Source organism: Lycium barbarum, chromosome 3, assembly GCF_019175385.1.
Source record: "Lycium barbarum isolate Lr01 chromosome 3, ASM1917538v2, whole genome shotgun sequence".
Lineage (NCBI taxonomy): Eukaryota > Viridiplantae > Streptophyta > Magnoliopsida > Solanales > Solanaceae > Lycium > Lycium barbarum.
Genome location: NC_083339.1, coordinates 127536184 through 127551155, shown reverse-complemented (window position 1 = coordinate 127551155; position 14972 = coordinate 127536184). Strand labels below are relative to the sequence as shown.

General features: G+C 37.7%; 2 protein-coding genes across 2 annotated transcripts; both read right to left on the bottom strand.

Annotated features, from left to right (window-relative positions):
* Nucleotides 1–1148: 1148 nt before the first annotated feature.
* On the bottom strand, nucleotides 1149–5794 carry LOC132632379 (sucrose synthase 5-like). Its single transcript, XM_060348292.1, has 15 exons — nucleotides 5519–5794; nucleotides 5281–5413; nucleotides 5048–5202; nucleotides 4776–4968; nucleotides 4565–4683; nucleotides 4247–4463; nucleotides 4076–4171; nucleotides 3832–4005; nucleotides 3625–3741; nucleotides 3367–3533; nucleotides 3054–3278; nucleotides 2177–2743; nucleotides 1948–2086; nucleotides 1725–1852; nucleotides 1149–1473 (listed from the first exon to the last, which is right to left on the bottom strand). Exons 1-15 carry the CDS (start codon nucleotides 5596–5598, stop codon nucleotides 1317–1319), a joined length of 2667 nt encoding a protein of 888 aa, XP_060204275.1. The 5' UTR covers nucleotides 5599–5794; the 3' UTR covers nucleotides 1149–1316.
* A 1440-nt stretch (nucleotides 5795–7234) lies between these two features.
* Nucleotides 7235–14396, bottom strand: LOC132632378 (protein argonaute 1-like). Its single transcript, XM_060348290.1, has 22 exons — nucleotides 14237–14396; nucleotides 12985–13712; nucleotides 12628–12836; nucleotides 12393–12542; nucleotides 12137–12270; nucleotides 11936–12045; nucleotides 11685–11791; nucleotides 11378–11516; nucleotides 11180–11296; nucleotides 10242–10349; nucleotides 10041–10112; nucleotides 9662–9784; nucleotides 9412–9577; nucleotides 9066–9325; nucleotides 8835–8977; nucleotides 8635–8697; nucleotides 8490–8553; nucleotides 8223–8358; nucleotides 8068–8141; nucleotides 7888–7982; nucleotides 7769–7800; nucleotides 7235–7632 (listed from the first exon to the last, which is right to left on the bottom strand). The coding sequence occupies exons 2-22, from the start codon at nucleotides 13702–13704 to the stop codon at nucleotides 7412–7414; spliced, it is 3243 nt and encodes a 1080-aa protein (XP_060204273.1). The 5' UTR covers nucleotides 13705–13712; nucleotides 14237–14396; the 3' UTR covers nucleotides 7235–7411.
* Nucleotides 14397–14972: the final 576 nt, after the last annotated feature.

The window sequence follows — 14972 nt, the reverse complement described above, 5'->3', positions numbered from 1 at the left end:
GTTTATATACCCAAAGGCAATGCAATGTAAACACCACTTTTATTTGGAGATGACTGGTTCTACTTAGAGAAGAAATAATGTTCCTCATGAATCATGATAGATCAATACTTTTCATTAATAATTAATTAGCAAAATTATTTGGAGAATTAATGAATAAACACTTATCATACTCATGAGTTGTGCATCTATGCTTTTTGGAAGATTTTGCTAATTCATGTGTAGTGCAAGAGAGAAAAGCATGCATATAGATTCACTCATGAGCTTTTTTCCTCCTAGGTAATTTGTCATTTGTCCTTTAATTTCTACTAGAGAAAAGGATGGCATTGCATTCATGTGCTTCTTTTCTTTCCTTCATTCACTCCAACGATTCATGTGATATAAGGTTCCACGAGAAAAATGATAGGTTTGATCTAAAATTAAGCTAAATTAATTAGTCCCATGCAGCTACATTAAGTGCTTGCAGAATCTTTTTATGGTTTTACCACGATAGGAGGCAAAAGAAACTTTCTTTATAGGTACCTCCATGCACACACTAAGTATGTTTAAAATTTTACCATCTTTTAAAAAATAATTTTAAAAAATCGAGAAGCCTTTAACTTGTACCACCATAACGTAATTGATAATAGGCGGAGCCAGAATTTGAGTTTACGGATTTTGAATTCAAAAAAAAGGCAGCTTACTGAATTCTAGATAAATTATTCATACAAATTAAGTGAATTCGTATTTATCCTTGATTGATATATACTTACGCTATCAATTTACTTTAATATGTTGGTAAGTAACTCCTCTTGTTTTTCAGGTGTATTAATCACTTTTGTTATGGACGGTTACAAGTAGCTATTTATTATCTAAGCGACTTGATTGTCTAATATTATACTTTTATATAGAAGTTAAACTTTTTAAAAAAAAAAAAAAAAACTATTCCCGTCTGATCAGCTCATGGCCAGGAAACTTCTCAAAATTAGTGACCAATATTGTGAATTGAAAGATGGAATGCCTTGAAAAGACACGCAAAGATTTCTTTTAAAAACAAAAGGTAAGTAGGAAGATCCTTCTCCCCTGATCCCTTCTACTTTTGTTAGTCAATTACTTCCCTGGTTAAACTACTAATGAAGCCACTTAACTATCAGGTGAAAACGCGTCATAAATTGCTATAGAAACCAAAATGCCTGGCAGTTTTCATTTATTATGTAACTGATCATCACTACAAGAATATTATTAACATTCAATTGAACAAGACATACGCTAGAATATTAACACTTTGATGATTTTCCTTTTATTCCATTGACAGTTCACGAACTTGTTAAGATTTTGGATTATTCAACTAAACGGTACAATTTCACCACAGCATAAACGATGATTGAAGCAGAAACGCATAGACAAAGCCAATGGGAAGCTTGCTGCGCGATCTGTGTCCTTGAAGTCTCGTGCTGCTTCTCTTGTTCTTTTTGTTCTGGTTCCTTAGGTGCAATCCTGTTTTAAAGCAAGAATCAAGTTAGCATAAAATTCAAGTCCAGTACTTGTATCGAGGAACACATTCTAGGTAGAGGAGGCGGATCCAAAATTTAAACTTAATGTTGTCAATCTTCGAAGTTCTTAGTATTGAACACGTTGTACTTTTGAAATTATGAGTCCAAAATATAATAAGTTTGAAAGTTTTAACAGTTTTTCACATAGAGATATACAGTACTATGTTTTTCGGGTAGGTGGGGACTGGAACTTACTTTGGTAATGGCAGAAGTTTTGATAGTGCTGCTATAACTGCTAGTGGTCGTTTTGGTTCTTGGGATTGAGTAGTTCCTGATGTTGCAAGTGCTAAGGGCTCTTCATGTGGGATCGGGACGTTACTGGCCTGTGAAATTTCAAAAGTAGCATACTCAATGAATTTTTCTTGTCCCATTTTGAGAAATTTAATTAGAAATTGAAATCAACATACATATAACTTACCAATTTCCTGAAGAGAAGATTGTAAAACATCTCAAAATATCTTTGCTTGGCCTGCTTTTGCCCCACATTGAATTGTCTCCAGAATCCGTAAATTGATCCCATGTTCAACACTTTGTTTGCGTAAATCTTCCACGTATAACTGCATCGAAACAGGATTTAAACCATGGAAAAGACAAGATGGTAAGCATTTTTATCTTCTTTTTTTTTTTTTTTTGGATTTCTTTATTACCATTCTTCAATGCGCTTGAGACCTCCTTCCGATATCGTGTTCCAATATTTAGAATCAACCTTGCACTTCTCAAAGAAATCAGCTATTTTCTTGCTCGACTCGTCCCCATTATAAGGATCAATATGGAAGCCTGAGACCCCATCAACAATGATTTCTGCAGGTCCACCTTGGTTAGTGGCAAATGAAGGCAATCCGCAGTTCATTGCTTCAATAACAGTTAATCCGAAAGCTTCGTATAAAGCTGGTTGAACGAAAGCTCCCTTGGTGTCAGCAATAGTCCTATAAAGCTCACTGTTTCTATATTTATCCGTTTGAGCTGCTATCCATCTCATTTGTTCCTTGAGCTTGTATTTCTCAATCAATTCATGCATTTTCTTGATTTCAGCTGCTTCCTCTCGGTCTTTTGATTTTGATGGATCGAAGAATCCCCCAACGATTACAAGGTTTACCAAGTTTCGCAACTTCTGATTCTTCCCGTACCACTCAGTCAACCCTGTCAGGTTCTTCACTGTATCGAATCTCGCCATTGAAAATATAATAGGTTTTTTCTTATTTGCAAGAAATCCACTGTTCCACAAAAATAGGGTCAATTACATTTTTGGACCGCTCAAAAAAAAAAAGCCAGAAAATGTATAGGTTTTGTATATTAAGTATAAATATACATATAATACACATATTGTATACATATAATATACATATCGCATGGATAAATATATATACTGTATACATAAAAATGTATATGTTTTGTTTGGCTAGCGTCTCGGCCGATGTACCAAAAATGAACAAAGACCCAAAAAAATATCTCTGATAAATATCAAAGATCCGGTAAAATCAATGGATTACGCTTTAGAATAGGAAAATCGGCAATTAAACTTACATGTGCTCATTGTTTTCCTCATTACTGTAAAGTAATTCTTCAATAGCAGGACGGAATTTAATGAATCGTTTCTGTTCCTCAGTGAAGGGGAAATAGGTAGACTGTTCAGCCCCGGGAGCAGCAATGTTGAACTTTGGATCAAAGACGTTGATACCTGAAACAACTCTGTATAGCCCTGGCATTGTAAATGCCCTGTGACTTTCATATTGTCCAGGCCTTGTCTCACTGAAGTAAGAAAGTGATGGATTTTAGTGTTGGCCACTGCAGTGTAATAATTAAGTTGCCTAAAAATACAGAAAACGACTGTGCTAACCTTCCAGCAATTTCTTGATATGTGCTGGTAATGATAAAATCAGCAGCATTCATTGCCAATAAATCAGCAGTAAATTGGCAAGAAAAGTGGTACTTAGGATCAAAGTGCTTCAACTTTACATCGGAATCTTCATACTTTGTTTTCTCTAATGCATGGGCAATGGTACCCTAAAATTTTATCATCACATAAGATTTTTCCGTGTAATTATCAACAAAATAATGCAGCAAAAGTGATCAGGTAAATGATCAGCCGTGGAACCTGGGTAACTCCAAGCTTGTTGGCCAATAGAGATGCCACTAAGTTTCCATCAGTGTAGTTCCCAATTATGAGGTCTGGTTTACCTTTCATGAGCTCAAGTATCTTAGCAGTAGCATCCTGATGATATATGTGACAAATCAAGCTGATTTGCTTAAGAAAACTGAATAAAACGTATGGATAGGTAAAAAGTTTCACTAAAACGCTTGCCTTGGCATAGTTCTCCAAGTAAGGATAGATATCAAACCGAGAAACCCATTGGCGAAGAACTCCTTTGTCAGTCCTGAATGGAATTCTCAGGATGTGAGAATGGGACGAGTTTAGTATAGGCTCCATCTCCTGATTGCATGTTGTCCCTCGAGCATCTGGTATGAGGCGAGTCACCTGCATACATCATGTTAATCCCCTCTCTGATCTTCAAAATTTAGGCTGAGCAAATCTTTGCATAACTAACCACAAGAATCTTGGGCTTCACGTTTAAGCCTTGCTGCTTGATTCTTCGTAAGATTTCCTCCTCTAAAGCTCTTACTTGATCCAGAATATAAACAACCTGTTAAATAAAAATGTGAGTTCAACAATGCAAGTGTCGCTTATAGGTTTTTGAGGGAAAAGGAGATATGTAGACCTGGCCCCCAGTATCGGGCAAACCAAGAACATCTGCTTGGCCAAAGTAGCCGTGAATGGAGAAGATAACAATGTTGAATGTAGTAGGAAGCCTGCTGAAAAAGGATTCCATATTTATGGGATCCGGAGCTTGGAGTATCTCGGAAAGCAGTCTCATTGTCTCTCTAACTCTTCCTGAATTTTCTCCCCATCCTTTCTCAAAGCCCCATTCTTTGAGCCTAAGAGATTTCATAATCAAGTCACAAACATAAAGAACTTTCAAAAATCCAACATATTCATGGTATGTTGTGTATGATAAGGAAGCATATGAGAAACTTACTTATGCTCAAAATCCTTACACGGTGTGTCTTTGGAGAAGGAAGATATGAAAACTTCAGCTACTATCAGTGCTGCTTGAAGCTTAGAGACGCCATTCAGATTCTCATTGATCATTAGATTCTGCGAAGTTTCAATGTTTAAAATGGTTCTTTGTTACGTCACATTATATCATTCCTCAAGAAGAAAGAAAGTTCAACTTTCCATTATCATACCTCTCCTTGATGATTAAGAGCAAGTAAGTAATCAAGCAAAGGTTGGGCTTCCTCTGGCTTTCGACCAAGCTTTGACGACAAAACTTTTGAGACACAGTTGAGCCCATTTCCAACAGAAGAAGAAAGGGCTAACCGAGGATTAGAGTAGTCAAAAGCACTAAAATCTACTTCCAGTGCATTATCATCCTTTGCCCTGCTTACACATTCAACCATCAAACATAATCTTGAATGCTACAAATTTGATTCTTTACAACGATACAATCTCCCCTTACCAGTCCTCATTGAAGATCATCTCTTTGAATTTGAGATATTCCTTGGGTGAAATAGCTACGACAGAGAGATTTTCAGCACTAACTTTGACATAATCCCAGCAGCCAGGATTGTGCCTCGCTGCAAAGGCAACATAAGGTGGTACAACAGCTGCCTCCTGCACATTTCAAAGAAAAGCATTAGACATTGCAATCACTCTTCTTTTTATCCAACTATGTTGATTAAGGGTGCTAACCTGTGTGGAACTCAGAATTTGTCCAAGTGAACCCTCCCAAACCTTGGTTCTTTCTGCCTCGTCTTCAATAGTGCTTTCTATTTCTTCCATCAAATTTTTCAACTTCATCAGCCTCCTTCCCGTTGCGGTGAACCTTTCACATCCAATTATGAAGCAAAAAATAACAAACTAGTTAGCATATTGCATGGGAAATTTGACGTAAATACGTAGTGGGAGGAAAACAAGAAGGGTGTTTCACCTAGCAAAACATCTCTTCATATGATATCGGCTCTGTTTCAATGCATCAGGCATGCTATCATCAACTGTTGTAGTAGCCATTGTAATTACGAGTTCAACGAAGAAAGTAGGTTGAAACTTGCTGTGAGGACCTTTGATGCTTGGTGATAATTGATTGTGCAATGCTTTATATAAGGAATGGTTGAATGAAAGGAGAAAGTGTAAGCATGTGAAAAGGGAATCTGATATCAGCCAATGAGGGAGTGTAGAAGCAAAGATAAAGAAATTCCATGCTAAGGTGGCAAGAAGAAGAAGAATAAGAAAGATGGAGACAAAGTAAAGAATTCCCTTTTTATTTACCATCAAATCTTGGTTTTGTGTTTGCCTTTTCCTCCAGACTTTTCAGGTGCTTCCCATATTTTATTTTTGTCCGACTTGACTTTGCTAAAGGTTTATTCTTTTCTTCCTTTGTTTACATTCAAAACTTACACCTGTCCTTCCCTTCACTTTCACGCAGTGACCTTGTATGCTATATCTTAAGTCTAATTTGAGACGAGTGCTGATACTTAAAATTCATAAATAAGTCGTTAATCAGAGATAACTCTTATTAAGGTTGTTAGGGGTGTTCATGGGTCGATTTTAGGTTAAAACCAAAATCAAATCAATTAAGCTGATTTTTAAAAAATTTAAAATCAAACCAAATCAAATATAATACATAACCACTGGTTTGGTTGTAGTCAGTTTGGTTCGGTTTGGATCGGTTTTTAAAAAAACTAACGATATTTCTTTTTTTCATATTTTTTTTTCCTACAATCAGGAGAGAATTTTTTAACTTTTTCCCACTTATAATTCATTATTATCCTTTTATTATGGTAGCTATAATTTTCTTGAATTATGAATAAAATATCTTAGGATTTATGATTTTATTTAAGTAAATAAAATTTATAAAAAATACAAAAAATGAATCTAGGTAAATCCCATAGTTGTTTCTTTAAATAAATGAGTTAGAATTCATGAATTTTTTTTAAATCGGCTTAAAGATATAAAGTTATCAGTCTGTTAGAGATAAATAAAATTTTACTTACAAAGTATATAAATTATTTAAAAGCATTTATAAAAATCAATATATTGTATAACTATAAAAATTATGTATAAAATCTATCAATTCGATTCGATTTTTTCTTCGATTTGCTTTTAGTAAAATCAAAATCAAACTAAATATTATCGATTTTTAAAAATTCAAAACCAAACCCAACTTCCATCTAGTTGCAGTTATAAATGGTTCCTTCAAATTAGCGACCATGAAAGAACCGATCAAAAACAGAACTGATGCTTTTAAGCCAGAGAATCCGTTAGATCATCCGTCCATGATTTGACCAAAATCATACACTGGTCAAACACAACGTTGAACATCCTTAATTTCTCAAGCTTATAATGACTATACCGAATCTGAAGTTAAGTTTTGGAGTAACAGTCGAACAAATTAGAAAGGTACCAGGCACGTCTGAGAAATCATCATAGCGCCTATGCATCAGTAACACCTTAATGACATAAGATTAGGAGTAGCAGACTAATAAAACATTCAAAAAGCGAGAGATTTGATTCGATACATGAAAGCAAGACACAACATGGAACAATCACTAAATTCATTTTCACCATCAGATGGAGCAGTTGGGAACTCCTGATGACGTTCGGACCTATTAAACAAATCAGGGGGATTGCAGCTCAAAACCACAAATATAAAATAGTTTTCTGTCATAAATTGTCAAATACCGGTGCAAGCTAAGCAGTAACAAATGAGGTTTAACAGCAAAAACCAAACAGGCATGCAAAGCCATAATAACAGTCAAGAAAGGCTCCTAAAGCATGCATATGTCAAATGAAGTCTTTAATGTATAGCCCGTTTGTCAAGACTCTAGCAATAGAACATAACCCTCTTCACGTTATCCTTGAGAGCAGGAAGAGGTCTAACAGCAGCACCAGCACCTGGTGCTCGTGTGTTCCTTCCAGGAGCACCTACACCACCCCCTCTGCTACCAGCAGCTCCACTTGCAACTGATCCACCGTCAGACGTCTCAGGCTCCATGTAGAATCGAGCACGGAAAGCTGCCAAATGTGCATAATAGGCAGGGGGAACTGCAAGAGCAAAAACAATAATATTCAATAACATACTAAAATGAACGAGCTATTGCTGGAAGAATTTAGAAGAGTAGACAGACAGAATGAATTGATTAAATGTCGAAGAAAGCCATAAACAAGTGTAAGGGCATACCAATGGAGACCGAACGTGTGCACCTTGCATATCTAAAGAGAGGAACATTAAGACAATCAGAATACGTTCAGCAGGAAAGTTTCCAGCGCAATCCTGGTAAAATTCAGAAGTAAACTTACGTATAGCACAGGTTGTTGGTCAAAGACTGCAGTGCATCAGCTGTAAACTTGTTCTCGTCCCATAGAACATGGTAATGAGCTGGACGGCTCGTACCCTACAGTAGCACAACATCTAATAATATTACAGCTCTGTCTTACTTTGACTGCCATTATGGTATATACATTAAAGCAATCTTTCACCTGTATGCCAGCATGGCTACAAAGATAGAAATCGAACTCTGTGGGGTGGCATATCTTTGAATCCACAACAGTGCCTGTACAGTTGAGTTTTGAAAATAAGATTTTGGAACCACTAGTAAGATGTCCAGAGTAGAAGAAGTTAGATCAACACTTACCAGGTAGAATGTTCCCGCTCCTGTCAACTGCATTTCTGTCACGGTGGTTATTGGCAAAGAGTCTAGTATGATGTCGTTTCTGAACCACAACAAATGTAACTGGGGGCTGATAATTAGGCTCCAACGAAGCACATGCCTGAGATTAGCTAGACTCAGTTCAATACGTCTCACAAATAAAGTACAAAAAAGGAAATGAGCAGAGATTATACATAATATATAGAACAGATAATAAACAAGTAGCATAAATAACAAAAAGAAAGAACACACCTTGCGGATTGCATCAAGTTCGTAAAGAAGAACTTGATAGAACTGCCCTTCACTAACACCATCCCTGAAGAAGAAAGTATTTCACTTGAGCCAAAGGAGGAAAAGTATCTCAAATTGCACTAGTCACAGCATTATTTCGCCATACCGGTAGAAAATAATTCTCTGAGGCTTTTGTCCAGTAGCTCTTCGGAAGGAGATAAGTAAGTCCCTGAAACATAAATTGGAAAAGTTAAAAGTTTGATACACTATCAGAAACCATAGGAAGACACCAACAGCTAAAAACTCAAGAAAGTACACAGAAGAATATTAGAAAAAAGAGGAAGCAATAAAGTTATGTTATCATACTTAATCATGCCGCCAGCCACTGTGCCTTTAACAGGATCTTGCCTAGTCGTGTACAGATCCTGAATAAGCTCCTGCCGATGGGCTTGAGCAGAAACTAGACCAGCATACTTTGTAATCTCAGGCCAATCTTGAGAAGCAACCACCTGCAAAGACAAATTATTTAATATTTCCTCACATCAATAATAAAGATTTGATCAACGAATTGAATAATAAAGTGCTCCACCATCCTACCGCAGCAATGGATGGGCTAGAGTCCTCCCCGGGATGGGGGTGGGTGACATCTGCACCAAATATGATCGTAGGCCGGTCGCTGACAAGGGGAATTCGCCTAGATATTGCATCAACAAGCACAGTGTTTCGTCCTCCCACCTTCACATTGATTTTCAGTGATACATTGGCTAGATACTGTTTGCTCATCTTAAATACATGTTTTGTCAAACAGCACTGTGAGACAACTCCAAGCTCAGTCTCACAAATCCGTTTCAGATCACCTGCTCAAGAAAACAAAAATTTTAGCCACCGCATATTCCAAATTTCTGCTATAGATAACAAAAAGTTTCATCTTCTTCATTTATACCATAAAGAGAGCCATTATTGTCTGGCAAGATAACAACCAAAAGATCAAGCTCCTTCCCATGCGGCTGCAGTTTTGTCATAGCATCATGAAATCGTGTTTTCAAGACTCTTTCAACCTGATCAGGGCGTGCACTCAAAGGTGGCAGAACAGGAGTTGGATTGAACATCTAAAAAGACAAGATAAGATAATAAGGTCAAATATAGAGTTGAAAGACCAACATACGACGAAGAAACGAAAACTGCTTATTTACCATGCCGGATGTCGAGCACATTGAGGCAAGCTCACAACAAAACCCATGTGCAACACTGTCTTGCACATTGCGGGAAAAGTTTATGCAGATCCAACTGTGAACTGTTCCTCCATTTACCATTTTCTGTCAAAAGCAAGAGATACAGTGTTAGTCTTGGCTGCACAAAAAAATAACAGCCACGCAACAGTCTCACGACAAATGCCAGGATGGTCTGTACTAAAATTGCACCCCTGCGGTTTTTCATTGAATCAAAACAATGAAAGCAATATGCAAAGCAGGCTTCACACTGGTACACACCAGTAAATGCCAATTAACTGAACAGAAACTAAGATCATAACAGATGAGACGAAACTTAAACAGTGACAAAAGCAGCAGTAACCTTATTCATCATATTCCATTGGCCAACTTGTGGCAAGCAGTCTTTTTCTCGACCATTATCATGATATTTAAGCTGCAGAGAATACACACTCATTATCAATCCTAATAAAAATAAACTCAACGGTATATATTGAGGGGTAGGGAGACCCCCTCCCCCCATGAGAAGCCTCAATTTTTTAATAGAGCAGTGAGGAGAACTAACCCGAGGTGGAGGCAAAATACGAGCCTCAACTTGTGCCAACCTGTCACTAATCTTAATACCAAACTCCTTGGCATATGGGTCCTCAGCATAGGCATTATGATGTACAGTCTGACATAAAAATGGAAATAAATTGAAGTGAATTTATATGCAAAATATCATGTCAAAAACAGTCTGATTATAACTTTCCCTAATAATGGGTAAGTTTGTATGTTTAAACAGCAACCATGAATTCTTTTCCAAGTTCCAAAATGACAAAATATGACTACTGTCTAGCTTTAAAACAAACCTAGACAAAAAACACTATCGTCTGTCGATTAAAAGATAAAGCATTATTTTCAAAATGTGCACAAGTATGAAACAACAGGACTATGACACATCAAAGGTGGAATAAGATCATAACACAGGACAGAAAACTAGATATCATTCATAATTCATCAATAGCTCGTGTCAAAGCAGGAGACTTTCCCTCACCATAAAGGAAGAAAAAAAGAGATTTCATTTACATTAATGATGTTGTACAGATGATGCAAATTTTCACATCAAGTAGTCTTTATTTGTACCAAAATCCCTCTTGTATTAAAAGTCACCACTTCTACTAAATTCCCAAACTAGATAACCACACCCATGCGGCTACGAATCACAAATATAATTTAGATTCTCTTATTCACCCTCCCCAGACCCCACTTTGTGGGATTCAACTGGGTATTGATGTTGTTATTGTTGTTATTCACATTCTCTTTACCACAACTCCCCTTATCAATTGACTGTGTCGCTTCTAGCCTTCTAATGAAAGATAACCAATAACAATAAACTTAACACTAAGATGTCACTGTACTTCAATATTAAAAATAAAGCAACCAATCAATTAGTCAACTAGGGCTCAATCGCACTAGATTCCAAAGAAAGCATATAAATAAATAGAAAGGCAGGGCTTTGACCTCAAGAATATCGCGCTCCCTCTCTTGGGGACGCTGGCAGGTCACTTTCAGAAGTGCAGTGATCTGTCTCTCATTCAAGCGCTTTGAGTATCTTTGTCCCTCCACAATCTTGCAGACCTGGACAATGATATATGTAAGCACAGTGAATTCATAAGATAATCAGAGAAAATTAGTTTTCAATGAGAAAGAGGCACTAACTTCCATTGGCAAGTAATTAGGTCTCTGCTGATTTCCAACTTGTAGGCAAGGCCACTGGGAATGTCGAATTACAAACCCATACGTTTCTCGAAAGTATTCAATTACAGATTTCACTGTACCATTGTCATCAACAGGGAAACTACCAAAAAACAAAAGGAACCAGAGAGATAGATAAAGGATCAGCACCAAGAGAGAATGAAGGTAGATATGACAGAAAATGGAAGGTCAGCATGTAGGAGCACCACTGCCTGCAGCTACACATAAATTGACCATATACAAAAGTTCTCTAATAACTAAAACTACATACGTCAACTCTCTTGTTGCTTGAGAAGTTAAATTGGCAATGCGGTACTTCCGCCGCATATTTCCACGATGAGTAACCTCCACCTTCACACCTCTCAGTGCTTTCTTGATCTGCAGCTCAACATCATCAATTACAAAATCAGATAAATAACATTCATAAAGAAGTTGCTAAAGGAAACATATCCAGAAAGTACAATCTGCTCCACACTAACCAAAACTTTAGAACAAGATTCTAGAAAATATTCAACAGTTCACCTTTACACGGTCAGCATCAGACAGTGGTCTAGATGACCCATCTCGGTTCAGAAGCTGTGTCACAAAATCAATGACCGGCAATGGCTCAATGAATGCAGTCGACGACATATCTGTACATTGATACACAAAATTGAACATAATACAGGTTAATTTTAATTGTTGTAGCAGTTTTCAGAAGTAAAAATTCAAGACTCCGCTTACCAATGTTCAGTGATAACCCCATTTGTGTAGGGCGAATGCTTTGATAGAAGCCACGCCAACTCTCCAAACCTTCACCCAATGGTTGCCTTCGCCCTAAATGAGGGGAATAGAAAGAACGGCCGACCGGACAATACCTGCCATCCCACAAGTTATGAAAATATGTAAAAATGCTATTCATAAGTAATCAATTTTCTTTCTGTACAATCATCCAAATGAGCAGAAACTACAGTAACATGCACTGCTTCAAGAACCATACCTAGACGTTGGCAACTCACGCAGAACAATATCCAGAACTTGCAGCGCCTCTTGAGGAGCATCAGCCTGCCTCCCTTGTAAAAACATTCCCAAGTGATGAAGATCAGCACGTGAAGCAAATTTGATCACAACTTTAAATTCCCTTTCCCTCCTGTTACAATAAATAACCAAAAAAACAAACATCAGAATTGCTAGAGACTGAACAAACAACTATTTGAAACTGCAGCTCTATATACCTGGCACCACCAGTCCCATCATCATCATCAATAAGAGTGATTTTGAACTCTTTTTGACCAAATGGAAGGGGCCCTGCAGTGTATAGACTTTTCCTTCCATCATAAGCTGGAAGTCTCTTTCCAAGATGAGATTCTTGGTAAAGCCTCACCAACTGCGCCATGACAGCGCGGTTGACACCGCGTGAGGACACTTCCGGAGTAATAGTGACCTGAAATACATTAAATAATGATTAACAATAGATATGACAAAACCATTGGGACCATTAACCATTAAAAATAAAAATTGACAAATCAATGGGACAAAATAAAATATCCCATAAGTAGAACAAAATGTTAATACTAAATTTTAGCACTCACATCATACTGGTGCAAGTCTTTGTCCGGTAGCTCTGCGAAGAAGTGATTGGCTTTCACTATGCATCTGTTACCAAGGTTCCCCTTCCCTGGACGCAGGGGAAACCTTAGTGATTTGCTTGATGCAGGTGCAATTGCTTGGGTTGCAGCCGCTTCTGGCTGCACAGCAAGTTGCTGGAACTGTTGTGTCACTTGCAGAGCTGACATCTCAGGAGGAGGCTGAGATGAGGAACCCACTTCCAAGGATGTTTCAGTTGGCAGAGTAGTCATTACAGCTTGATGTTGAGTCTGGGTGGTTGCTTGGTGCAGCTCGGGGACTGGTAGCCTAGAAGGCCCACCAAAAGCTCGTTGTTGATGCTGCTGAGTCCCTCTGCCCTGCTGAGAGTATTCAGGTTGAGGTTGTCCACTGTACAACTGTTGAGGGGCCATTCCACCACGTGGAGCTCCTCCACCACCACGGCCACCATAGCCTCCCTGTTGTGGCCTCCAGCCTCTTCCTCCACCACCTTCCGGTTGTTGTTGTTGCTGGCCACGACCTTGTCCTCCGCCACCTTGGTAACTGCCTTCTGGTTGTTGTTGCTGAGGTGGACGTTGGCCACGACCCTGTCCTCCACCACCTTGTTGTTGCTGAGGTGCATGCCGGCCACGACCCTGTTCTCCAGTTTCTTGAGACCCAGAGCTCTCACCAGAACCAGGTAACTGACTTCTCCTCTTCCGCACCATCGTATCACCTAGAAGAAACCAAACAACAATCGTTGGAAAAAATCAGTCTTGTGTTCAAACAGAGATCATCCTCATTGTGCCTGATATGATCAAAGCCCTCAAAAAAACAGAAAACTAGCAACAACACAAAAAAAAAAAAAAAAAATCCACTATACTATACATAGACCACTTGTATTTGGCAAACATAGACAACACATACTTCCAAAACTAACAGTATACAGAAACAACAAAACCCTAGCAAAAAAGTTCACCTAATCACTGTCTTGAACTCAAAATACATTTGTACAAACAAAACAACTAACAATATCGAAAAAACATTATAATAACCTAAAAGATCTGATCACAAAGTACATTCAACAACAACAACAGCAATGGAAGTACCGCAACGTAAAACTCACAAGCTAAACCACAGATCAACTTAACACTTAAGCCAAAAACAAAAACACATCAGATCTATCCAAAAACATCACAACATAAACAAAAACACAAACAAAACAAACCCAAAACCTAAAAGTACTGTTCCGATCGTTACCTCAAACGCAACCGCCTACGTAAAAAGCTGATTCCCACAAAATAAAAAAGGACTAATAGAGAGAGAAAATCGATATCGATAAATTAGAAATAGAGGAATAATATGGTGACTGTGTGTCTTATAAAGCAAGGGTAGGTCATCGCAAAATGACAAGTTAGCCCCTACATTGGTTCCCTTCAGTGTCCTTTTTTGTTTGGACGCGAGTCCTACTCACATGCTGATGTGGATATATCATCGACCTTTGACTGGCTTCTTATTTATTGACCTGCCTAATTACGTGGATTAACTGCATTTTCCTCTTCATTAATGGCTGGGGTTAAGCAAACGAGGAGTCGCAACAATTCTTTATTGTAAAAATCGCAAACTGTTATGAAATAATAACTTTAAAGTAAATATATGAAAGAAATATGTAGAGAGAATATGTAGAGAGATATCAGATTATATTACTTCTATTCTTTCAACATTGCATCTGTGCATCCTATTTATAGAAGCAACAGGACATGAGATATTTTGGGATATTTTGAGATATTTCTAACTTAATGGATATCCACTAATTTGGGATATTTATAACACTCCCCCTTGGATGTCCATTAATAGATGATGTACCTCGTTAAAACCTTATTAAAAAAAAACCCTGTGGGAAAAAGTCCTAATGAAGGACAAAGAGTGCACATATCTAGAAATACGCTTGGAGAGCTGCCTCATTAAAAACCTTACCAAGAAAACCCAATGGGAC

Bases quoted from the DNA above. Each gene is read 5' to 3' on its own strand.
- LOC132632379 (XM_060348292.1), bottom strand. From the start codon at position 5,598: ATGGCTACTACAACAGTTGATGATAGCATGCCTGATGCATTGAAACAG. The intron at 4,969-5,047 runs GTAAGGGGAGAT...ATGTGTAAGCAG, and splicing joins ATGATCTTCAATGAGGACTG to GGCAAAGGATGATAATGCAC. The intron at 3,279-3,366 runs GTTAGCACAGTC...TTCTTACTTCAG, and splicing joins TATCAAGAAATTGCTGGAAG to TGAGACAAGGCCTGGACAAT.
- LOC132632378 (XM_060348290.1), bottom strand. From the start codon at position 13,704: ATGGTGCGGAAGAGGAGAAGTCAGTTACCTGGTTCTGGTGAGAGCTCT. The intron at 12,837-12,984 runs GTGAGTGCTAAA...AATGTATTTCAG, and splicing joins AAGACTTGCACCAGTATGAT to GTCACTATTACTCCGGAAGT. The intron at 7,633-7,768 runs GTATGCCCTTAC...TTGCTCTTGCAG, and splicing joins CACACGTTCGGTCTCCATTG to TTCCCCCTGCCTATTATGCA.